General features: G+C 45.3%; 2 protein-coding genes across 8 annotated transcripts in view; both read right to left on the bottom strand.

The window, feature by feature from the left end:
• The window catches only part of fmnl3 (formin-like 3), a 34,514-nt gene extending 30,100 nt beyond the window's left edge, over nt 1–4,414 (bottom strand). For all 5 annotated transcript variants that reach the window (XM_076026247.1, XM_076026245.1, XM_076026246.1 and 2 more), the window contains exon 1: nt 3,480–4,414. In XM_076026247.1, the coding sequence (XP_075882362.1) occupies nt 3,480–3,596 (117 nt within the window). In that variant the 5' untranslated portion in view covers nt 3,597–4,414. The remainder of the gene's footprint in view (nt 1–3,479) is intronic.
• An 829-nt stretch (nt 4,415–5,243) lies between these two features.
• On the bottom strand, nt 5,244–22,864 carry esyt1a (extended synaptotagmin-like protein 1a). Of its 3 annotated transcripts, XM_076026250.1 has the most exons (32): nt 22,766–22,864; nt 21,863–21,964; nt 19,301–19,342; nt 16,692–16,826; nt 16,414–16,487; nt 15,889–15,961; nt 15,694–15,783; nt 15,542–15,597; nt 14,490–14,610; nt 13,559–13,735; nt 12,931–13,013; nt 12,692–12,740; nt 12,310–12,399; nt 11,688–11,783; nt 11,536–11,607; nt 11,367–11,453; nt 10,955–11,104; nt 10,092–10,271; nt 9,825–10,001; nt 9,654–9,736; nt 9,435–9,483; nt 9,259–9,348; nt 8,675–8,770; nt 8,482–8,553; nt 8,281–8,367; nt 8,006–8,152; nt 7,740–7,870; nt 7,066–7,161; nt 6,830–6,961; nt 6,639–6,744; nt 6,498–6,547; nt 5,244–6,387 (listed from the first exon to the last, which is right to left on the bottom strand). In XM_076026250.1, the coding sequence occupies exons 2-32, from the start codon at nt 21,887–21,889 to the stop codon at nt 6,360–6,362; spliced, it is 2,946 nt and encodes a 981-aa protein (XP_075882365.1). In that variant the 5' UTR covers nt 21,890–21,964; nt 22,766–22,864; the 3' UTR covers nt 5,244–6,359. The 3 variants fall into 3 exon arrangements, with proteins under 3 accessions (XP_075882365.1, XP_075882366.1, XP_075882364.1); XM_076026251.1 differs by lacking the exon at nt 22,766–22,864 and having other exon boundaries at nt 21,863–21,997; XM_076026249.1 differs by lacking the exons at nt 21,863–21,964; nt 22,766–22,864 and adding an exon at nt 20,241–20,978.
• Between the last annotated feature and the right edge of the window lie 992 nt (nt 22,865–23,856).

Here is a 23,856-nt window from a genome sequence, read left to right on the forward strand (position 1 = left end):
TGGTAAAGCCATTACAGGCAGGGAACAGGAGGAGGCCTGTTCTCCGGGCGACCGCAGGAATCCAGCGCTGGATTGGCACTCGGGCACCCTTGAAGGCTCCAATCCCCTCGCATCGTTTTTTAATAAGTGACTGAACGCTGGTCGGCGAGGGTGAGCGCAGGGAAGACTGGCGGTGCGAGCGGAGGAGAGGTTCCGCATGGAAAAGTCAGGAGATGAAGGAAAGAAGGCCGCAGAAGCAGGCGGTGAGGAGGAGAGCACCGTCGGCGTGACTCACACACGCCGATGTTGTTGCAGCCGCAGCTGTCGAGCTCTAATCTGGTGGAAGCACATCTGTGTCACCGTCCGGGACTTCAGTCAAAACACTTTGGCGTTTTAATCACAGCGTGTATTTCCGCCGTCCCCGGTGAAGAAAGGGTCAGGGAGACGATTAAAGGGGGGGGTGCCCGATGTGGGACCGTCGCGGCGTCACATCGGTGATGACGAGTCCAGGTTGTGGCGTTTAGTGCGAAAAGACAAAACAAGGGCGGGAGAGGAATAGTGGTATAATCGTGCACAAGTTCAATCCCACGAATGCGCAGAATTGCCACATCTCCTCTCTTCGCAGTTTTGTAGGAATCAAAATATTTTCCACAGCTCAAACCTCTCGGATGTCACCGACTTCCACTTGCAGCGGCTGCCACATACTTTTGACCGACAACTAGAACTTTGTCAACAATGATACCGATATTATTTTTGCTTTGTGGCTTCACTTCAAAACTCTGTCTGGTGCCTGGATGACCAGGTGCCAACACTGCCACCACTCCCCTGAAGGTCAGCGGAGTGACACGGCAGACATCAAGAACAACAGCAACAGGGTCTAATTATCCACCGCACGGCTGAAACGCACGTCTCACTGTGCAGCGCGGCAGCCACAACTATTCCAGGCTGCGCCGTCATTTCCTCCCTAAAATCGAAGAAAGGGAAACGTCAGCGCTTTTTCCTTTTTTTCTCTCGCTCTCTTTTTTTTCCTGAGGATGCTCGACGAATCGGAGGCAATGTCTTTAACACATGATGCCGTTCAGCACCCGGACCCACGCAGGCTGCATTTTATTAACGCATAAGGTAGTGGCGGCCCCTCCCCCTCGTCCCCCCTCCGTCGCCCACCGCAGACCCTGTCCTGCTAAAGCCATCAGCTCGCAGACGCTACCACACTGCTAGTGGTGGGGGTGTGACATCACAGAGGGCTCCCGGCACGTCCAATAGGGGCGCACGGATGCGTCCGTTTCTGCGGCTGGAGGAAGTGCCGCAGTCCAGAGGAGGAAACGGCCCGTTTAATGGAAAATTTTGTACGTCCCTTTTAAAAAGAAATGTTTATTTTTGGAAACATGCGATGCTTCCAGGGTGGCGACGGCGACTGGGACACCGATCCCCCACCCGCCCGACAGGACCGACGGGAGCGTTTGATGTGTCTTTTATCGCAAGGGGAGGCCATTGTCTGATAGGAGCAGATAAAATATACACAACAGGTCCTTTCCCACCGAGTCAAAGGAAAAGTCGTTCCAAAGGAGCCGGGTTCGAGAGTCTGAATCCCCTCCACCTCCTCCACCCCCTCCATCCCCTCCATCCTCCCAGTCAGAAACAAAACCCTGAGATGTTGAGTCTGCTGCGTCCTCTCGCTCCGCAGGCTGAGCATAATGACAGGGGACGGCTGCTCAGCCCTCTGGATGCGCCTTGACGTTCCTTTTCTTTTTCCCTTTATGGAAAATATGACGGCAGCGAATATTTTTAAACGAGCGCAGGCACGTGCAGAAACTGCCACGCTATTATCTAAAAAATGTACGAAATTAAAAAGCCAAAACAAACAACAAAAGACAGAGCCGGGGCCCGTCGTGAGGCTCCTGCACTGCGCCGGATAATCGCGCTAATAGCGCAGCGGTGGACACGGCGGCCTCCAATGGCCTCTCGCGGAGGCCCGTCACACTGTGACACGGCTTCATTCCAGCGAGGAGGCAGACGGACAAAGTGCCGGACAATGAGAAGCGATCCGAGAAACGGAGCGAAGGCAGCCGACCGCTCTGCTCGCCTCGACGCTGTAATCAAAGTCTTACACGGCTGAGAGTCAACGTATGGTTATGCAGCCGCGCCGAGCACGAAATGAGCACCCCGGGAGAGCGAATCCAAACAATAAACAGGTCTTTTATTGCAGGGTTTTTTTGTCTCATAACTGTTGGATGCTCCTGCGGGCCCAGCACTGCCACATGACTCCAAAGTCCAAACAAGGTTCTCGGAGTAGGAGCTGCTGGCTTTTCGAGTTTGTGTGAAGGGATGGAAAGAAAACGCTGAAAGTCTTTTGAGTGTTTTGCAAAGAAAAAAAAATAAAAGAAGAAGTAAGAAGTAGCTGCTACCAGCAATTGTGAAGTACAGTGACAGAATATGTGACAGAAATGACGGAAATGAAAACAAACAAGGAAACACACATTCTGCACAAAGCTGGCTCATTTTTTTTTTTTTTTTTTTTTTTTTATATCTGTTTTCAGTTTATCTCTGATACCAGGAGCCAAACATCTACTGACTGTGAGATCAGAAGGCGAAACAAGCCGCTTTCTCCCAAAATAATTTCTTTGTGGTGGTATAAAAGAAGACCATGATGAAAAATAAACGTGACAATGAATGCATCATGGGACCTTTACATAATTGCAAGATCCAATGCAATTTAGGCTTACTGATAACTGCTCTGACACATTTCAGCTCTGAATGCTGCTCAAATTCCCCCAACTCTTTGGTCAAACCGTCGTCTCACACCCCCGACAGCGACACTTAACTAAGTGAAACTGGTTGAGTGACGGTTACGTGTTGTCTTTCCGTCTCATTATTGCAGTAAAAAAAGGTAGGAAAACTTCTCAAAAAGCAGCTGCAGACTCCGATGCCTTTGCAGGGAGGGAGGTGGGACTCTGCGGAGTGTGAGTGTGTGTGGGAGTTCTGGGGGAATTCAGAAAATGTTGTTTGCAGACGATCAGCCTGCGGGAAGAGAGAACTTTAGAATAAAAAAAAGCCAAGCGGTGGGCTCTCTGCCAGGGGTATTATACCAGCAGCAGCACCGCTCCCCCTCCATCCCCTCCCCTCCAACCCATCCCACCACCACGCTGCCGCGGCCAAACGCTGAGCTGTCTGACTTTATGACAGACAAAAGAACCGCAGGAGAGGGCCTGGAGGGGGGCAGCAGCCAGAGAATGAGGGGGGCGGGACAGCGGCACAGGTCCGATCCTTTGAGAGGGGGAGTAATGGACGGGCATAACATCCAGTGGTCGTGAAAAGCCATCAAAACAAAGCGCAGTCGTAACTTTTTTTTTTTGGTTTATTTGTTTTTTGTTGTCACCGTGGAGCATAACGCAGCGGAAGTTCAGATAAAAGCACAATGTTGCACTTTTTTTTCTGATGGGCGGTGAGATGATAAAGAATGAAATGGGATGGGGGGGAAAGAAAGTTGATGCAAAACTCACCAAAACAATGGCAAATTTCTCCTCCAGTTCGTTGGGGTCCGGCATGGGCACCTTCAGAGGCATGATGTGATGCTTCATCATCTCCGACTGGCCGTCCACACTCTCGATGTTACCCATTGTTTTTTGTTAAATCCTCTTCAGCTTCAGTCAACTGTTTTTTTCTTGTCTTTTCTTTCAGGGAAAAAAAAAAAAAAACCCCACAACGCTCCCTCAAACTTCAGCGATGATACATGGACGTTTCCAAAAGAGAGGGAGACAGAAACCGAAAAAACTCCCCCTAAAACTCCTCCGTTAACAGTTCAATCTAGAAGGTCCACTCCTCCACAGCCGGGGAAAGAGCTGACAGTGCGGTGAACGGCTCCAAATTCTCACCCAAAATGCCATTTACACAAACACACGAGTCAAAACAAACAAACAAACAAACAAAAAATACAAAAAGAAGAAAAAATCCTCAAAAACAACAATGAAACAAAAGTGGCTGTCTGTTCCAGGAAAGACGTTGCTGCTCAACCCGACGGTCCATCCCCAAAACAAGCTCACTTCCGCCCGGTCAGTGAGAGCGTCCCAACGCCGATGTCTTACTTTTGGTTGCAGCTAAACTTTCTTGGCCGTGACTCGTTTCCATTCATTATTGTTGTGTGTGATCCCGATTTGAGCTCCGAGCAGGGCAGGGTTTCCAAAGCCGAGCCCGCCCCCAACGCCTGGCAACCGGCGCGGCCGTTTGGCGCTCGCGCCTGCCAATCACGGCGTCTACTCAGCTACGCCCCCTCACATCTGGCGGCACACAGCAGAGTGAGGCGTTTTTCGGTGTTTTACCGCCACCCAGAAGTCAAATGCAAGTATGACAAGTTGTATCGCTCCCCGGAAGGTGATGAAAGGACGTAGATGTAACGTTTTCGTAACGTCCACGCCAGGGTTTGTGCAAACGTTTTGACTGGTACTATCATTGGATGTGTAGAAAACCTGTGCTTTAATGTAAAGTTCCAACAAAATCAGTGTCTTTGAAGCCCCAGGCTGTAGTTTGCCCACGCCTGGTCTGCACAAACAAAATAGAATAGAAAATGTGCATCGTTTAAGTCAAATAAAGTTATTTTAAATAACGTATCAGTTGAGTCGTCATTTGCTTATTAAAAAAAAAAACATATTCCGCAAACAACATTGGACAATGGAATAAATACCCTAATTAAGTCCGCGAAACCATCACAACATGAAATTATTGTAGAATTCAAGCATTACCAGCGTTTATGTTAATACAGCTTCAGCATAAAGGCTATTTTCTAGTCTGTTAGCTCTTGATAATAAGCATTCACAGCTACATCAGTAACCACTATTAAAGGAGGAGTTGACGATGCACCATCACCCCAGTAGCTGAGACCCTGTGAGTGCTCAAGGTTTTGTAATTTCTACATTTATTTCAGACATCCTGGCAGGTATAAGAAAGATGTGACACCAAGTAAGAAGCCAGAACAAAGTAATTAAAGAGATAAATCAATTCTAACATTTGTAAAGCTCAAACAGTGGGAAAGGTAGGAGCCAGTGTAAGGGGGCCACGTAGAGCAGCCCAGGAAATCGCATAGTTTTCTGAATCTGAAGTTTGAGTTTGTATAAGAAAGATGTGAGATCAAGCACAACATCAGAAATAAAGGACATCACCAGCCACATACTGAATGCATTATACTTTCTTACTTGGAAAAGCGAGTCAATCAGACACACTGGGCCTTTAAGAAGAGAGCAGAAGCAAATAAAAACACGAAGCTGACTTGCTTAATGAGAGTGCAAATTTTAATTAATGACTTCAGCAGATGCATGAATTATGTTAAATATTGCTAAAGGTCAGCAGGTCTCTTTTCTTTATTTCTCTTTTTAAACTTGATTTAAAAACATATATCTATTTTTTTTTACATCACCACAAAAGAGCATCCAACCCTTTGAGGTGAGGTGAGAGCAGCAGCACACAGAAGCCACAAGCTCCTTCCAGAGTACATTCTATTCCCCTCTCAAAGCGTTTTGCTTTAAAAAAAAAAAAAAAAAGAATTAACTATATCAATATAACTGTCACATTCAGCCTGTTGCATTAAGCGTACGGTACAACACAAGAACGCATGGGTGTGAAAACACCAGCAATGTTTGGTATTCACTATATACAAAGTTCATAAAAGCACAGTGATTCAGACGCACAGTGTCATTCCTCTGGTTTCAGTGGTAAATATGAGGATCTGCGTTTGTAATATATATATTTTTTTGTCTTTTTGTTAAGGAACCATTAAGAGATCAATGATCAAAACATATAAAACCTCATTTGGAAGATAATTCACAGACACTGACAAAGTGTGCACAGTAATACTTAAGGCAATAATTTAAACATATACTGTATATAAACAAATTCATTTTTGGAAATATTTTTAAGACGGTAAAAAATGTAATTTAAAGTAATCTCTTTGTTGTAGATGCTATAAAGTCTTAAAACATTGTCACACCTTGGAATATTAATCACAGCATCAGCCCCTCTCTGGGAGGGCGTTTACATTCTTCATGTTTGGCAAGTGGTGCAACGTCGTTGCATAATTATCAAACAATTATTCTATAAACGTTCTCCTGAATGATGAAGTTACAGCAAAGCAGGGATTCAACACTTTACGCATGATAAGCTGCATGCGGCGTTTTTCTTCGATCAAAGATCGGCGCCATGCGCGTTCATGAAGCAAATGTGTCATGTCATTATTATTATTTTCATTATTATTATTTTCATTATTATTAATATTATCTTTTTTTATGGTGTTGTGCTGGTCAAAAATTTCCGTTGAAGCCAAATATACAAACACGACAATCACTAGTCACTAAAGCGGATATGAACGTTGAATAAAACGGGCGCGGGCTCCTCTAGTTGGGCTCTGCAATCAAGTCATACCTGCAGAAACAGAAGACAAAACTGTAAAATGTGCACATTTAATAATTTAAATAAAATTCATTTAGATTAAAGCAACGTTTTATTTTGATAAAACTACACTGTAACATTACCATTGTGCGACACTGGCCTTCAGGTCAATTTGGTCCAGGTCTAGCTGCAACTGAAAAAAAAAAACAACATAAAAATTAACATTTAGCATTTTGTATCACTGCATAACCATTGGGAGAAGCCGTGGCGCTGTGGGCATCTACCTTTCCGATGAGCTCCCTCTCTCTGCTCATGAAGGACACGCTGTTCTTCACCGACAGGTCCAGCCTCCTCTGGATGGACTCCTCCAGGGTGAAGTCAAAGTCAAACCTACGGAGGAAGATGCGGCTGTGTTATTGAAAAAAAAAAATGGACTCTCCCCCTCTGTCAGCTTCGCTCTCCCGCTTTCGCTCACCTCTCGTTGAACTCTGGGTTGAGGTCCCTCTTCTTGGTGGCGGTCCTCCTCTTGGTGGTGGCCTTCTTGTCCGGCAGGAGGACAAAGGACACGTAAGGGTCGGCGCCATCCTTGGAGCAGGCCGCCAGGGTTCTGAGGGTGTGAAGTTGAGACCAGGGACAAGAGGATGCATTGGCACCGTGGGCTCAAGGCAGGAAATTCTACTGAAAGAACAGGAATTTAAACTGAGAGACAACCTGCAGGAGTGAACCACGATGAAAAGCCTGTTTTCCTCTGTGGAGTAGCCGATGGTCAGCTTCACCTGGCCGGCTGTGCTCACATTATCATAAGCCCTGGATGCAGAGTGGAAAGTATGGCGTTATTTAAAAGGTCCTGGATTGTATAAAATTCATTTCACCAATGTTTTCTTTTCTCGTGCCTGCTAGTGAACTCCAGAGAAATGAGAAGAGTCCATTCATTACTTAGTGTGATTGCTCCACTAACTTGTTTAGAGCTGCCGTTGTGGAACTCACTAACACTACTAACACCTCCCCGAGGTGGAAACCACCAACACCTCCACGATGTTGTTGACCTCAAGCCCCACCCTGCCAGCTAGATAATGTTTCTATTCGCTGAGCCTATTTTCCCCCTACCTGCACCAGAGTTGGCAGGTAGTGTTTCCACCGAAGGCTGTAAAGAGAGGGCTAATATTCATAATATTCAGAAAGATCTGGATATTAGCCCTGGAGGTTTGTGGTTTCTAATTTAATCAATTATGTGGTACTGCTCTGACGGAGCACATGACAAAAAGAACAAACATTAGAAAATGAGTCTGACAGGTGACATTAAAATACAGGAAACTAAACAAAGGGAACCAAGAAAAGAAATAAACGGAGGAGCCACGCAGTGGACAGTGAGGGTTGTGACTCACATGGAGAATCCACTTCTCTGTCTGATGTCGAGGTGAGAGGGAACCCATCTGGGGATGACACCATCTCCGCCAACATCACCGTCGGCATCTCCGGGAGCCCTGCGGCACACAGCCAGCTGAGTGTCCAAGACCTGCAGCAGAGAGAGAGACGTCGCAGCGAGAGTCCCAGCCGACATGCAGAGAGACAAATCTGTCATCTCGCAGGTACCAGTGCAGACCGAATAGTGTAGAGAATATAAACAGGGGTGGCTGTTTATTAGTCGTACCCTCAGCGTGACTCTCATTAGGATCTGACTCTCGGGCAGCGCCCCCTCCAGGCTGAACCAGCGGTCCAGCACCAGGCCGGGCTCCATCAGCACCTCTCTGAGGGGAAGAGTCAAGGACCCGAGGGCCTGGCCCCAGCTGTGGGACAGCTGCACACACACACACACACACCCTGAAGACTGATAGGTAGTTCCGATTTTTAGGTATATATTCCAGTGACTAAGATTTGGTGGCTTTGAGGTGGAAACACACCAAGGGTTTAAACTGCGGCACTGACCTTCACTATAAGGGATTCATCTGTAGGGTCACGAACCAGGTAGTGAAAGGCTTCTTCCCAGCGAGGGGATGTGGAGCGCTCACAAACCTTGTGTGAAAAAAAAATACATATATATATTATTTTTTATTTGGAAAGAGGCAGAGTAACCACCTGATAGCAGCATTTCTGGCTGCAATCCCACTCCGGAAGCCGACAACCCACCTTGGTCCTCTGCGATACGTTCTTGAGGAGGACGTCCGCTCCGACTTTTGGTTCCTTTCCGCTTTTCTTTAACTTTAATCACAGTCAGGAGAAAAAATATATTACAATTCTCTCTATTTAATCACTTGTACGCAAACAGGGCAAGCAGCAACAAGAAAACGCAAACGGCAGAAATCTTTGCCGAGGTTCTGACCGGCAGGCCGTGGGCTCGCTCCACGTATACAAACAGCGCCGCCGCCGATGGCACAACCTTGTTCTGGTACGACTGCTGCTCCTGGTACAGCAGAATCTACAGGAAGAAGGGAAGTATGTCAAGTAGTACACACACACACACACACACACACACACACACACACACACACACACACACACACACACACACACACACACACACACACACACACACACACACACACACACAGAATTGTGACATTACAAAAAAGCTGTGGCTTGGCTATCAACACCATCTTAAGGAAGCCGTTACAGGAAATTACAGGAAATAGAAACAATATCTTCACGAGCATCAGTACAGAAAGCTGCAACTTCACTTAACGCTTGTGCAAGATGGTTCCTCAAAGCTTTTTTTTTTTTCTTCATTCGGCCTGGCTCTTGAAACCTGACATTAACTCCAACTTGCCAAACTTAAAATGGACTTTGTCAAACCACAAGGGACTTCAAGGCCCTCAAACTCTCCATGAGTCTCTTCTCACGGGTCCGATCTGACATCACTTCAGCCACTCGAGGTGGGAACAGAAGGGAGGGGCGACGGTGTGCTACCTGCTCCAGTCTGGATAGGTCAGAGACTCTGGACAGCCACTCCAGCACCAGGTGAACCCGGCCCGACTTCACATCGTTCAGCGTGTACCACTGCAGCGACAGGGGTGCAGAGGGTTCAAACATCAGCAACAACACGCAAGTTGATTTTCTTCTCGACTGAGCTAAATGTCACTCACTGTGTCGGTGAACTGCGCGCTGATGATGTCTCGCAGGTTTAGTTTGAACCTACAAGAAGAGGAGACAGAGAGTTTTAGGATTCACAGTCAGGTCGATCCTGTACCTGTCAGCACAACTTGGTGTCGTCACAAAAAAAGCAAGTAGTGAACTGTTTGTCATAAAAAGTCACTGCCAGGTTTTCCAAAAGGCAAAACTGGGAACCAGTGTGCTGGACGAACCTGCCGAGGAAGTCGTCTTGATCGATGTCCTTGTCGAACAACTCAAACTGGATCTCCTGCCCGGGGAGCTGCGTCAAAATGACCTGAACCACAGCGTCAAGTATAAAAAAAAATGTGTCAGCTGACCATTTCAGACGGGACCAAAGCAAACTTTTAGAGCCTCAAACAAACCTCATAGAGCTCGTTCCAGACTGGGTTGAGGTTTTCTTTGATGGTGTGGCTGCGGTAGGTGATGCCAGCCACCCGGATCTTGACATAGGGGTCGCTCTTCCCCTTCACCATGCCCCCCATGAAGTTGTCCTTTGCTATCAGGTTCTGGGCTTCCACCAGGTGGATGCGCAGCACCCCCTGTTGGTGAGAGAAGGACGGTGTGAGTCTTTTGAAAGTCTGCGTAACGAACTGAGCAGAGCGGCAGATTTATATTTTGTGTTGTTCAACCTCAGTTGCAAACTCTGGGTCGGGCGAGGTCTGCTGTGGTCGAGTTGGTCCTGGTTTAGCCGAGCCGCCGGGTCCCAAGCTCAGATCTGGTGCCAGTCCACCTGGGCCCACCTGGGTTCCTGGGCCAGAGGGCCGAGGAGACGGTGTTGTGGGAGTGGCATCATCACTGAGCCACAAGATCTATATATATAATTTTTTTTTTTTAAAAGCGGTAACAATAGAAAGAAGAAACAAAAATGTGTAATTTTAGTGTATTTAAGGAGACAATTTCTGGAAGAGAAACCTGGGAGAGGTTTTGGAATTCTTTGTGACATCGGGCCGATTTTGCACGTCCTTTTAAAAAATACACAGAGCCAAAAAAGTGAAAGATGGATTTTTCCTGAGGAATCCACTGATTCCAAATATTATGTAGACTAAATTTTCGTGTTAGAACTTTTAAGCTGGAGGATTGTGCAGCCCCTCAGAAAGAGATCACAGATGGTTCCACTAAAGTTGACTTTAGTATAAATGGTGAGTCGCGGTATGATTAAGAAGAAGTGAATCTGGGGATGGAAATCCATTGGTGCACTGGCAGCGATTCTGTTTTTGCTGTTTCACAGTCTCACACTTTGTTATTTTTATATTTCAGCTCTCCTTTCCAGGATTCATGTTGGAAAGTATCTGATTTCATGGCTCACGGAGTCAGACTGAGTCTAAGAAATTGGTGTTGAAAGCAGAAACTGTGAGTGTAAAACTGAAGGCCGTCCATCAACATGGACGCACCCCACTTCACTTCGCCTCACTTCACTTCACTTCAGTTGGCACACCCGAGTCTCTTGTGAGCACTGAGGGGTGACAGTCTGCAGTGTGTGAGGGATACACACCCGAAGCACAGTCTTGATGTAGATTCTGCTGGCGGGGCCGGAGTTCTCCAGCTGGAACCACTGGTCCATGGTGAGTTCAGGGGACGCCAGGAGACGCATGAGAGGGACGGTCAGGCTGCCCAGGGACAGAGCGCGGTCGTCGTCTTTAACCTGACAGAAAAGCACAAGACCGCAAATTGTAAAAATTTAGGACGAAAGAGGAAAAATAGGGAAAATTTCATAAAATTAAAAAAAAGTGGCGTAAATAGCCAACAAAATCTTTAAGGCCCAGATTATCCAGGTCTATAGTCAGTCATCACGTCTGTCTGTGTGTGTGTGTGTGTGTGTGTGTGTGTGTGTGTGTGTGTGTGTGTGTGAGAGCTCCCACAGCTGCCTCTTTTGGTCTGTTTATTAACTTCGGATGGTGACTCACTTGAATGTCGATGTCCTGCTTGCTGGGATCCTGAATGAAGAAAGTGAAGGCGTCTCCCCACACAGGGCTGTTGGTTCCGTAGCAGGTCTGCAGAGCAGAGGCTCAGACTGAAGAAACGCTTACCCCGACAACAGACTTGTGCGGATGTTTTTTTATTTTTAATTCTTACTTTGCTCTCTTTGGTGGCATCTTGCGCAGATATTTGCACCATTGGACTCGGGTCCTTGTTGCCCTTTCTCAGCTGCAAACACAGTCACAAGGGTCACAGTCAGGTCATGAAGCAAATGTCCCACACAACAACTTTTGGGATGTGAAACTTACAGGCAGATCGTGGGCTTGGTCCAGATAGACGGCCAGGATGGCAGCGGAGGGAGGCTCGGCTGTCTTACTGGTGAGGTTCTGGTTCTTCTGGATCACCTGGGGAGCCAAGAGGGGTTATTAAAACTCATTTAGTTTTTTTTTTTACACAAAACTCTATAAGTCAAAGGATGGAATGAACACCAGGCTGGAGATGCCTCACTTATGATATAGTCATCACACCAAATGCAACATCACACAGGGCAATGGAACAGTGAATTGTTCATGAAATAGGACCTTTTTAACCAAGTGTGTCAGCTTGATCCTCCAGCTGACACACATCATTAGCTAAATGACCCCAAGGGTCTCTTTCATGCAGTTCACGTCAATTCAATTCAAGGATTAAGCTGAAATATTAGGCTAATACTTATTCACAGGCCATAGTAAAGGAAAGCCTGAGGGATCAATCCTGTTACCATAAAGTAGTTACAAAATATTTTTTTTGACGAAAAATGCTTTGAATTACCTGGAATTTCATGTTACAATAATTATTAAATTGTAAAAAGCTAAATATCACATATAGCTATGAAATGGTTTCTTCTTCGAGACTTGAAGACAAGCTGTACACAAAGCAGCTCCAACCCACCTCGCTCAGTCTTTCAGCAGAGGACAGCAGGGAGAGCCACTCCAGCCGGAGGTGCACACTGCCGGATGGGACGTCCCTCAGATTGAACCACTGTTTACAAAAACAGACTTCCCTTTAAACACACGTTTTTCTTGATCTAGATCATTTCTTTGAGCTTGGGCATAATAACAGGAAGACAGACCGGGCCAGATCGGTCACCGGTCAGAGTCATGTGGTGTCACATGCTAACAGGATTACAGCTGCCTCACACAGATATTTGCCGGAGTCTGAGACAATAAGCCTTAAAAAGAAAAATCCTGTGCTTGCTGTGACACAAGACCGAATTTTAGATTTCATTTACATAAATAAAAAAAAAATTAAATAAAAAACAAGTGCTGCTTACGTCATCCACAACTCTGGCCTTCTTCACAATATCCAGATCCACCTTGACCCTGTAAAGAAAAAGACGCAGGTCAAATCAGTTCGGTCGAGAAACAAATGGGAAGTGAGTTAGATTTTGACAGAATTAACAAACAAAAAATAAATAAATTAAAAAGATTTTGCCCAACATGGAAACAGCAGAGGTGTTAATGGCGTGACAGAAAACACAGAAGTGGCCAGTGACGGTAATGAGTAAGCTACCTCCCCAGGAAGTCATCCTGGTCTGGGTCTTTGTCAAACACTTCCACTTCCAACTCCTGACCAGGCACTTCATGGACAATCACCTGACACACACACACACACACACACACACACACACACACACACACACACACACACACACACACACACACACACACACACACACACACACACACACACACACACACACACACACACACACACACAAGAAAGCACCAAAAAGACATCACACACACACACACAACATGAAAACACAAGGACATGCACACGGGATCACAACAGCAAGAACATATTTCACTGATGGGCGAGGCAGATCTTTATCGTTTCATAGCTACTCAGCAGTGGGGTTTTGATATCGTAAATATAAACAAAAAAGAAAAAAAAAAGGGAAACGAGGGAAAAAAGGGAAACGACAAATATGTTTCTTAGCGAGGACTTTCTGCAGGCTCCGCTTATCTCTGAAACTGCAGCTTCCGAGCCGAAAAAAAATCTCATTGCGTTGCTTCACACCACAGCACCGCTCATTTGTTCACAACCACAGACGGCGGCCGGGTTATAACTTCCAGATGCACAAAGCGGCTTCAAGCGCATTCATCTCAAGCTGAGCTCTATTTCACTCGAGCCACACCTCGAACATCTCCCGCCACTGAGGGTTCAGGTTGTTGTCCACGTGGTGCGAGGTGAACATCTGCGTGCCCACGCGCAGCACGGCGTACGGGTCCGACTTCCCGTCAATTAGGCCCTTGATGATGGTGTCCTTGGCGGTCAGGTCCTCGGCCTCCAGCAGGTGGATGCGCACGACTCCCTGGCGGCGGCGACAAAACAGAGAGGAATGCATCAAAAGCCCAAGGGGAGTCAATAAAACAAAACATTTTCATTTTTTTCCACAAAACAAATGGATTTGATTTCAATTGATGCTTTCAGACTGGATTCATAATCTGACTCATACGATTGATTGGTCTTTAAACAGACATTGGTTTCAGTGACCAATCAGCTTCCTTTTAGTTGTGAGACAACCAGGAAGCAAAGGGAGTCAGCTGCCTTTATCGTGTGTTCCATAAACCACGGAGCTAGGAACATACAGGGGTTGACAATGTTCCTTTAGCAAGTGAGCAAAGCAAGATGGCTGTGCCTGCTGGTCGCCATTAGCATTGCTAGCCTGTACTTGCAGCAATGAAGTTCATTGAACATAAACAAAAAAATAACAAATGTACAGGTAAATCTTGCTCAAAACAGCGGGGTGACTTTAAAATGACACACAAAAAGAAAATCTAGTTGGTGGGTAAACAGGGATTGTTCACCATTTATGACAAACGTTGACATTGTAATTCTGACTTAAGAGGGAATTTCTGGTGACGTAGAAGGCCAGAAGTTCCCAGGTATAATGGAACACAGCATTAAAAGCACCAAAGGAAGATGACAGGGAAATACAGGAAGTGCCTGTGAGGCTAGCTATTGCTAAGAAAAATTGCATTTTCACAGACTCCTTGTTTTTTCATTTCATTTTGCTTTTTTGTTTTGTTTTGTTTTGAAAGCAATTCAAAAAGTGAGACAGTTACCCTTGGCAGGGGGGAGCGTAGCTGCGCAATTTGCAGGTCGGGCACCAGGGGGACAGTGAGACGGTTGGGGAGCACCAGGTAGGAGGCTATGGCATCCATTATCATAGTGTCCGACATGGTACTGCAAATGAATGCCGTTGTGATGTTGTGGACACAAAGAGTGAGGGGAGGACAGAGACAAACACACAAGAGGACATGTAGCGCTCAACTAACATGCATCATTCACCCCCCCCCCCCCCCCCATTGGCTGTCAATGAGGGCATCTGTGAAATCATGTTCTCGAAAAGGAGTGATACAACATTTTAGCCAAAGTGTTGCCAGATTGGCAGCAAAGCGTGTAACAGCAGTGGCCGTTACCGTTACTGATGTAAATCTTATACGAGATAAGATTGGGACACGCAGCATGAAACCAGCCACGCCACAAGAATCTGAGAACACTGAAGAAAGACTCAGCAGATGTTTCATCACTCCCATTCATCAGAAGAAAAAAAAAACCCTCATATTCACATTCTTTGGACTTGACAGAGTGTTTTGGGCTCAGACCAGACAACTCTGCAACCGAATGTGTTTTATGGACATACTGTATATAATAAACAACGAAATAATTGCTAAAAGCTCTGACCATAATAGCCTATCAATGACATTTTGACATAATTGATTTTGTTTTGTCATACTTTGTACGCCAACAGGGAAATAACTCCTTGGCTGTGTAAATTGTGTTGATTAAATCGTACAATCTCACTTTGTCAAAACTACCCTGCGTGGCGGTGTGACTCACAAAATGCTTTTGTGTTGCTTGTCGGCACAATCCAATAACTGCTGTTAGAACTTTTCAGGAGATTTGTTGACGCAAATAATAAATATCGCCAGGAGACAGAAAAAGCACAGCCCCATAAGTCAACACAAGAGCTTCTTCACAGAAAATAGTCTGGAGGACATTTTCAACTGAACAAAATTATCAGAATGACAAACTGTAAAAAAAAAAAAAAATGAAAAAAATACGCAGCCAAACGAAAAGATATCAATGCCCGACTTCTAGCACATAAACTCACCTCAGCCCAGGGATATCCAGAAGATTAGTCAGTCCAGTCCAGTTGATGTCCAGTTTCTACGACACGGTGAAGAAAATCACATTAAAGTGTGACAACATCAAGCAAAACTAAAATGTTTCCTGACATCTTTCCACCGGTGCCACGGCGCTCACCGGCCTGCGAATGAAGAACATAGTGATGGCTCCAACCAGAGGTAAATCCCCAATCAGGGGCTCCAGGATGACGCGCAGCTTCCCATAGAGCTACAGACAAGAAATGTAACGCAAGGTGGAGGCTTTAACGTTGCTGTTTTACAACAAAAATGTTAAATGACAAAAAATAAATCATATTGACATTTATGTTTATACCTGGACTCCTTTCACTCCAGCTTTACAAAAGTACTTTTTGATTTCCACGTTGACCTCGACATCGCCGGCGTAGCTGCGAGAGCAGGGAGGAGCAGTGAGAGAGGGACGGATTGCACTTCAGATAGATCTACTTCCTCTGGTAAATAAACAAAGTGCTGCTCCAGTCAACACCATGCCCCACCCTGCAATGAGGAACCTTGTGACAGTGTCACACTGCCTGACTACTTGCATGTAAATATATCAGTCATCAGTGAAAATTTGGCGTGTGTATAATCTTAAGGTATGTTTACCGAGGCAACACAACTCACTGCAGCTAGAGCTTTGTGTTCCTTCCTAGCACCACTGCACATGGAGATCATTATAAGGTCCAATATTGTTCACATTTCAATCTACCAATAACAATGATAATGATAATAATAATAATAATAATAATAATAATAATAATAATAATAATAATAATAATAGTTAATTTCCCTGAAATTAGCTAAATTAGCCCTAGGGATCTTTTCCATCTAGATGCATTACCTCAGGTACAGGTCCAACATGACTTGTTTGGAGTCCTGTTCTGTGTGTGCCTTCACACCCATCACCTTGGCAGCCTGTCGACACGACAGCAACGGTCACAATCACTCGACACACACAATATCATCTGATTTAATACCTGCAATAACCATCCTGCAGCGCCGGGGTGGCATGTTGCCGTTGACATTACCCACATCAAATCTGTGGGTTCCGCACTATTTTGTTGCTGACGGAACATTTTCCCGGACAGCCTACACGCACATGTACACATACACACGCACCTTGTCTCCAATGTTGACCTTGGTGAAGCTGAGAGTCTGCAGGTGGATGCTGGAGGCCCGGATGGCAGGGGCGATGGTCTCCACCAGCAGCTTCTCCAGATACTGGCCGATGAAGGGCCAAGCTTGCTGGATGATCTGCACGACACAACGCGCATACAACAGATGCATCCACCAACAATCTACCACCACTTAAGTCAAGACATGCGCATCAAACGGAAAAATATAAATTAATTAAAAATACATAATGAATGAACCAAATTGTCTAATGAGTTAAATGTGGTTTCATGGTGATAAAAGTTACGTTGCTGCAAAAAAAAGTTTTGCCACTTGTGTGTCTCCTTAGTCATGCCGGCAAGCAACAAAACTACATTAACACACAGAGACACGCTTCATTAAGCCGAAGCCACAAACTAATCTCCATGAGGCTGAAAGGTTTCGCATAGATTGTCTTGTACACACAAGCCATCAACAGCGACGGCGGCTGACCTGCGGATAATTTAGCTAAATGGAATTACAAACAAATGAAAAGCCCTCCAGTGGGTAAAGCTCATAACGAATTGAAAATGAAAAAGCAAACAAATGCAAAACAACCATCTGATTGTAATAATATTGGTCATTAAATTTCTTTGTGGAAACTGGGAAATCATTTCGTTTAATCATTTTATTCCCATGGAATATTTCCATGAAATTGTGAGAAGTGCTTCAGACGTTTCTGAAGGAACAAAAAGTCACTGTAATAAATGTTACGAGTTCCATTTTCCGCATTAAACTGGATCTAGAGATGTAGTTGCAAGTTGCACTCAAATAAGCACCCCTTATCTCACTTTGCCTTGTGGTGGTCTTGTCACCCATAACAGACACCAAATGCGTCATCTTTAGCCAGAAGTAAAACTGAGCAGTTTTGTTGGAGGTTGTAAACAGAGGTCTAAATATGCCATTATGCCATTCTTTTTTTCTAGATTTCATTCCTTGGTCAGACATTTTGGGGTTTTTTGGTGGATAATTAATTGTTCTTGGCTGTTTAGAATACTAACCATGAACTGATTCTCCTTAATTTGTGGATTTAAGCTGCTATATCTTATCGAATAACATGCACCTATTCTAAAAAAAAAAAAGAAAAAAAAAACCCAACTAAATTAGAATGCTGGTGTCATTGCTTTGCAACACCTTACTGACAACTGGTGTCACTTCAGCATTTGAGTGTGAAGTCCAACCCCAGCGGGCTGATTTTCTGACCTGCCAACGCTGAAGTGGGTTGCCTGCCGCCAGCCTTCAGCTAATCATACATTATTTATGCTTCACCTAGAATTGTGCTTTTGCCGCAGAGACGCTCCGTCACAAGTGGCTCTGGGCCTTTGTGCTCGACGAATCAAACGAGCTCATTCTCCTCATTAATTTCAGGGAGTTTTCACACACATAATCGACGGCTCCTGCGCCTGTTTATTTATGGACGACACGCTGACGGAGGCCGAGCGTGAGCAGAAATCCCTGGTAATTAAGTGCGGAGCGGAGAGGAGAGACGAGAGGCTGGCAGAGCGCCAACTCTGGCGGCTCTTGTCGCCAAGTCCATTACGGTTTTCTCTCTTAGAAGGGGCACGTTATTGGTATTCATATACGCACTTGGCTCGTGCTGATGCGAGGTTACTGTAGTGGCAGAGACATAAAGTTGTGTGATGGGGTGCGAGCTGTCCTCGCCTCCTCTGTAATTACACTAGTGGATAATCTGCCGTGATGGAGAGGCTGCAGCAGGAGGCGGGTCACTGCGAGTGCAGGCCCGCCGCCTTTCGCCACTACGATAAATGTTTGTCGTCTGAACTGGAAAAAACTGGTCTCGAAGGTCCAGCATCCCGGCAGTGCACCGGCAGTTAACAGCCTCCGGGGAGGAAAACTGATGATTTTTAAAATATAATAAGCAATCGTGAGAGAAATGAGCCTCTCACTGCAGCTAGATCTCTCAGAGTTGAATAGACAGCTTTTTCCAACCAGTCTTAAAATGTCCCAGGATTCGAAAGGAACCAATCGGCTGCCTTTTCAGATAAAGAGGTGGGAGTTAATGTGGGTGCTGATGGGCTGGTTGTCTTTTTCTATATGGTCTTGGCTCCCTGACAGCTGGGATATTCAACTGCTGTGACCCTGAATGCAGGGGAAGTGGTGATAAAAAGAAAAATTTAAAAAAATGGATGCATGTGACAATGGAGAGCAAGAGGCGAGGGAGATGAAACCACTACGAGACAAAGGGCTGCAGCGTGGCTGCTGCAGTACAGGCAGTTTTATCGTGACTGGATGACATTTTTAAATTACAGGGGCCTTATTGGAGGCTTTTCCTCCAAGCCACTGGTAGTCCTTTGAGACCACACCGCCCCTTTCACCAACAGAAAGGGTTGAGCCGATTCAAAGCAGCAACACATGATTGATCCAAATCCAATATGACGGACTGGTGTCTCTGAGAGTTGAGTTTGCAGGCAACTTTACTTTGTTTTTACTTCTGTGGGCTCGGCACCGAGTGGATTTGTGAAATAAAGCCAAAGGCTTTGGTACACTGTTTATCTGGTACACCATGTTAAATAAAACATACATCAGTGCGCTTCAAGTGACAGAAGACAACAAACCTTGTTCACCCATTCAACCTTCTCCACATCTGGGAAGTTGACCTGTGGACAGAGTGACAACATGTCATGCAGGAGCTCAAAACAATCAAAACAGTGCAACACAGCTGACCATCGGCTGAGCTGTGGGTGAATTATTTTGAAATATTTGTTATATTGCTGCTGTTGCTGGGCAATTCTGAGGCCTTGCAGTCTGACTTGTGCAGAAGAGGAGCCGCTGCGACTGAACTCAACTAAGCTATGGGAAACGGTCAACCACAAAGCCTGTTCTCCAAACCTCAGGAACATATCAGCAACAACGAAAAGCAACCGCTACCCCATGACACACACGCACACACGCACACTCGAGGTCTATTCTCTGTCCACATATGGTGGTCTTGGTTACAGCCTCTGCTCTGCTCTGCACTCATCTGACTGATGTTTATGAGTCATCGAGTTTTGGAATCCAGATAAGGTCAAGAGAGGTTCTACAGTTCTGAAATACGAAAAAGCGGTATTTGAAAAAAAAAGAAGGGAAAAACACAGAAAGAAGTCGTTGTCTCTGTTTTAAAATACTGGTCTTTACCGACCCCTTGTTTCCCACCACACAGACCTACATGGACACACTGAATCACATTCCTCAGAGTGGAAGTGGTGCAGACTAATTCCCCCTGACACTGAACATTAGCAGGGTCTAAATATGGAGCTGTGCTTGCAATCAAAATACCATGAACGAATAGGAATAAGAGTGCACATTCCAGTGCAAGAAACAGGATTTTCCATGCGCTTCCCTGCATAATTATGCCCCCTTAGCGCGGAGTGCAAACAATCACCTGCCCAACATCAAGTGAAAAGCGTGTGAAAAGCCTCCAGGTGTGATGCTGAGCTGGGGTCTGACAGATGTGTCAGTCAGACGACCCGGCTGCAGAGCTGCGGACCCCCGTCCTGTGCAGGGGTTCCTTACCCAGGGAGGAAGATCCCGCTTGGCTCTCAGGACGCTCTCGGTGGTAAATTCCCTCTCGTTCTCCAGGAGGTACATGGCCGACTTGAGCCTTATCATTTTGCCCTGCCGACCGTGTTTCCATCCCATGTAGAGCATGAGGCCGAAGAGCACCACGCTGACGCTGCAGCCGTAGTAGCCGGCCAGGTATACGGGCAGCAGGGCGCCCAGGCATTTGCAGAAGGACCACAGCACGCTGATGGCGCGCTCCCCGGCCGGGTGGCTCGGCGGCCCGGGAGCCATGAACGTCGCACCTCGGCCCGGGGACGGCTCCGCAAAGGCGGCCGGCATTGCGATGGTCTTAAATTCGTTCTTCGACTTCGTTCACTGGCTCGATCCGGACATCCGATTCTCGAACTGCGGCACAGAGAGGAGGCGGCCACCACCGAGGACCCCCCGCATCGGTGCCCGGGGAACCATGGAGGATGAGCCGCTGACTGTCGCTGCGCACCGCGGGATCGGATCGTCTCAAGTGCCGCGGGGAGACAAGCGGGCGAGTCCGTGTTCACATCAGGTTTCTTCGAGCTCCTCGGCGTGCACGGGACGGGCACTGCCACTGAGCAGGGAAGGCGGGTCTACACCTCGACACCTCCCTCAAGCGGAGAACCTACTTGTAGCGTCACACGCCGTCAAGCGAACCGGTGTTTACATGTGAGCGTCTGTTTTCTGAGAAAGAAAAAAAAAAAAAAAATCGACAACCACTGACCAGAAATTCTAAACGGGCATCTAAATGGCGTATCGGCTCCTTGAAGCGTTATATCGAAATTTATGATGGATTTTGTTTTGTTTTTTTTCTCCTCTTACATAACCGGAGTCAGTCCTGCGGCGTGCGCAAGCGCTCATCACCGCTGCTGCAGCTGCAGAAGCTCGAATGTGACAGGTGTGCGTTATCACTGCAATAACGATCTGCAGGCAGCCATCGCCCATGAGGACGAGTGAAAATGGTCCCTGCGGCACAGTTATGCAGCAAGCTGAAAAGAAGTCTGGAAACCTTTTTCTTTTCTTTTCATAAAGAGCACATCCCCTTGAGTGTTTTTATTTTATTATTTAAGTAACGCATTAAGCGCCAGCCTTGCTTGGCAACGGTAATAGGCAGCTAATGATCCCGGAGCGGTCGCCCGGTTACAGCAAATCATCTGTATTTGCTCGAGGTGCAACGTTGTGAAGATCCTGTGTCAATATGGAGAGACGGGCAAGCAGGCAGCAGCAGTAGCTCAACAACACAACAGAGTTCAGCCGCTAAGTGGTTTAGGGACGGCTGGATCAAGTAGATCAGCTGTGCAACGATGACTGTGAGAGGCTGGATTGTAAATGGCGAGAAAGAATCGTTCGTCTGGGTTTCAAGCTTTCTACACGTCCTGTGACCACACTCCAAACTGCTTCCGGTTTCCTCGGTGGCTGGATTTCTTAGATACACTTTCAATCATTTAGCTGCACTTTTCAGTCAAGGTATTCTTATTTATATTTGCAGATTTACTATTCTTTATTGAGAACTTCGAATAATAAAACATGTAAAGTGCCAAAAGTGTTCAGTTGTTGCACAGTCTTTTGTGTTATTTTGAAGGAGAAGAAAAACAAGTACGCACCTCATCCATCTCTGCCATGCCAGCCATCGTATTTGGAGTTGTTTACCACTAATATGGAATTCAGCCACCTACTTCTGTTAGTTTAACACCGGCTTTACTGGTCTGCAATAGCAAATAAAGAGGACAGAGTGCTTATCAAAGTGCTCCAGTGCTCGTCTTGCAACATTTGTTCACACATTTTGCAAGAGTTTCGGATATAAGGAAGAAGATACGGAAACAGATCCTATAACCGCATCAACATCAAATACAGGAAATTGCATGTTTCGTGTGTAACAACGTTACACTTTACAGGTGCTGATGCAAGTATCAGAAAAGCTAAAAAATAAAAAATAAAAATAAAAAAAATACAGAGGAGCTCCTCAGACCTTTGCACTTGTGTATGTTAACAGGGCTGTAACCAGGGTTATAAAAGTAGTGAGGTTGTTTTTAGCACTTATTTATGAATAAAGTATGTAGACATAACATTTCTCCTATGCATGACCAACGTTAGAATCAATTTTTAGCACGAGTTTTATTTATTCATTTATTTATTTTAAATGCAAATTACGTTCTTCAGAACTTGGCTGCAAATAAATACGCATAGTGGCTTTTCTCATCGCTGAGTAATCACAGCTTGGGAGGGGGAATGAAGCCTGAACAAAAGTGTCAAAACAAGAAAAGAAGAAGAAAAAAAAAACTAGAGCACCGTCCGCACCAGAGATCGTTTTAGTGTGTGGATATAAAATAAAGGTGTGTAGTAACATTACATCTCACTGAGATGAAATTACTATGAGATGAGAACAACTTTATTGTCCCCCCGCGTTGAAATTTGTCCTGGGCAAGTACAAGACATGTTTTCTTTTTGTTTCAGCAAAAATATTATCATGACAGACGCGCGAACTGGCGAATGAGTTCCTTCCTTACCTCTAATTTAGGTCTCAACACACACGGATTTTTCTTATCCTCTCTCTTCTTCTTCAACTCCCAAACCAAAACTGAAACATGTCCAGTCAGTACCGGTACATGTGACGCGTTGCAGCGTGATGTTTATGGCTAAAGTGAGGTGACCACATATGGCAGAAACACAACTTGTTTTATTTTATTTTATTTATTTATTTATTTTTTTTACATATATATATATATATATATAGAAAAAGAACTCTTGCTTGTCTGCTGTAACGGTTAATTTAGTTTGTGATCTTTCTATGAATTAAATTTTCATATTTTTTGTAAAATGTATATTTTCATTTTTATATTTAAAAAAAAATCCAGGAAATAGTCACCGAGGTAGTAACTTTCTAATGTTATTGCAAACCGTGTCGCAAAATATTGAATAATTTTCTTTGCAAAAGGAAATTAAATAATAAAAATGTTCAGGTTTAATTAATGTTAAACTGAATTCCTGACCATGTCATGTGAAGGAAGGAGGTCAATGTTCAGTTAGGCGGACTGTGAATTCCCCAGCAAAGAGAAAAGTTCATATTTCACTTCTTTGTTCCCCTTTTCAGAAAGACTGTGATGTAACAAGCAGATTCAGAAATCAGACCTTATTGGTGTCTTCAAGATATTTTCATTTGTTTAATTTATTTATTTTTCCTCTTTGAAGGATTTCTTAAAAGATGTACAACACAGTGTTGGTGCTGCATTTGCAAAATATTTGAAAAAATCCTGCTTGTGGGCTTTCAGCAGACTTCCAGAGAAACATCCCTTCTTCCCACTGGCACTGCCTCAGGCTGTCGCTGCATGGTCCCTTCAGTCAGAGGTTACTTATGTTGGCTGTGCTATATTTAAATCACACAAGTAACCGCTGGGAAAATGTCCACATGGAGTCAAACAGGATCTTGCAGCCACTCTGACTACTGGAACAGCTGTTGGCAACACACTGATCAGGGAGGCACAAGTACGTACAGAAGATTAAACAAAGGGAGGGTGCAGGTGTGAGATCAATAAGTCGAGTAGAAATCAACAAGAAGTAGTGAGCGCAGCAGCAGTGCAGATTCCTCATCACCATGAGA

This window comes from Nelusetta ayraudi, unplaced genomic scaffold, assembly GCF_046127955.1.
Source record: "Nelusetta ayraudi isolate G7.1 ecotype Tasmania unplaced genomic scaffold, CSIRO-AGI_Nayr_v1 ptg000019l, whole genome shotgun sequence".
Taxonomy (NCBI): Eukaryota; Metazoa; Chordata; class Actinopteri; order Tetraodontiformes; family Monacanthidae; genus Nelusetta; species Nelusetta ayraudi.

Excerpts from the sequence above, each read along its gene's own strand:
- esyt1a (XM_076026249.1), bottom strand. The coding sequence starts at position 20,567 with ATGCCGGCCGCCTTTGCGGAGCCGTCCCCGGGCCGAGGTGCGACGTTC. Across the intron at positions 16,488-16,691 it reads AGGTCAACATTGGAGACAAG|GCTGCCAAGGTGATGGGTGT; the intron begins GTGCGTGTGTAT and ends TCGTGTCGACAG. Across the intron at positions 6,388-6,497 it reads AAGGCCAGTGTCGCACAATG|GTATGACTTGATTGCAGAGC; the intron begins GTAATGTTACAG and ends CTGTTTCTGCAG.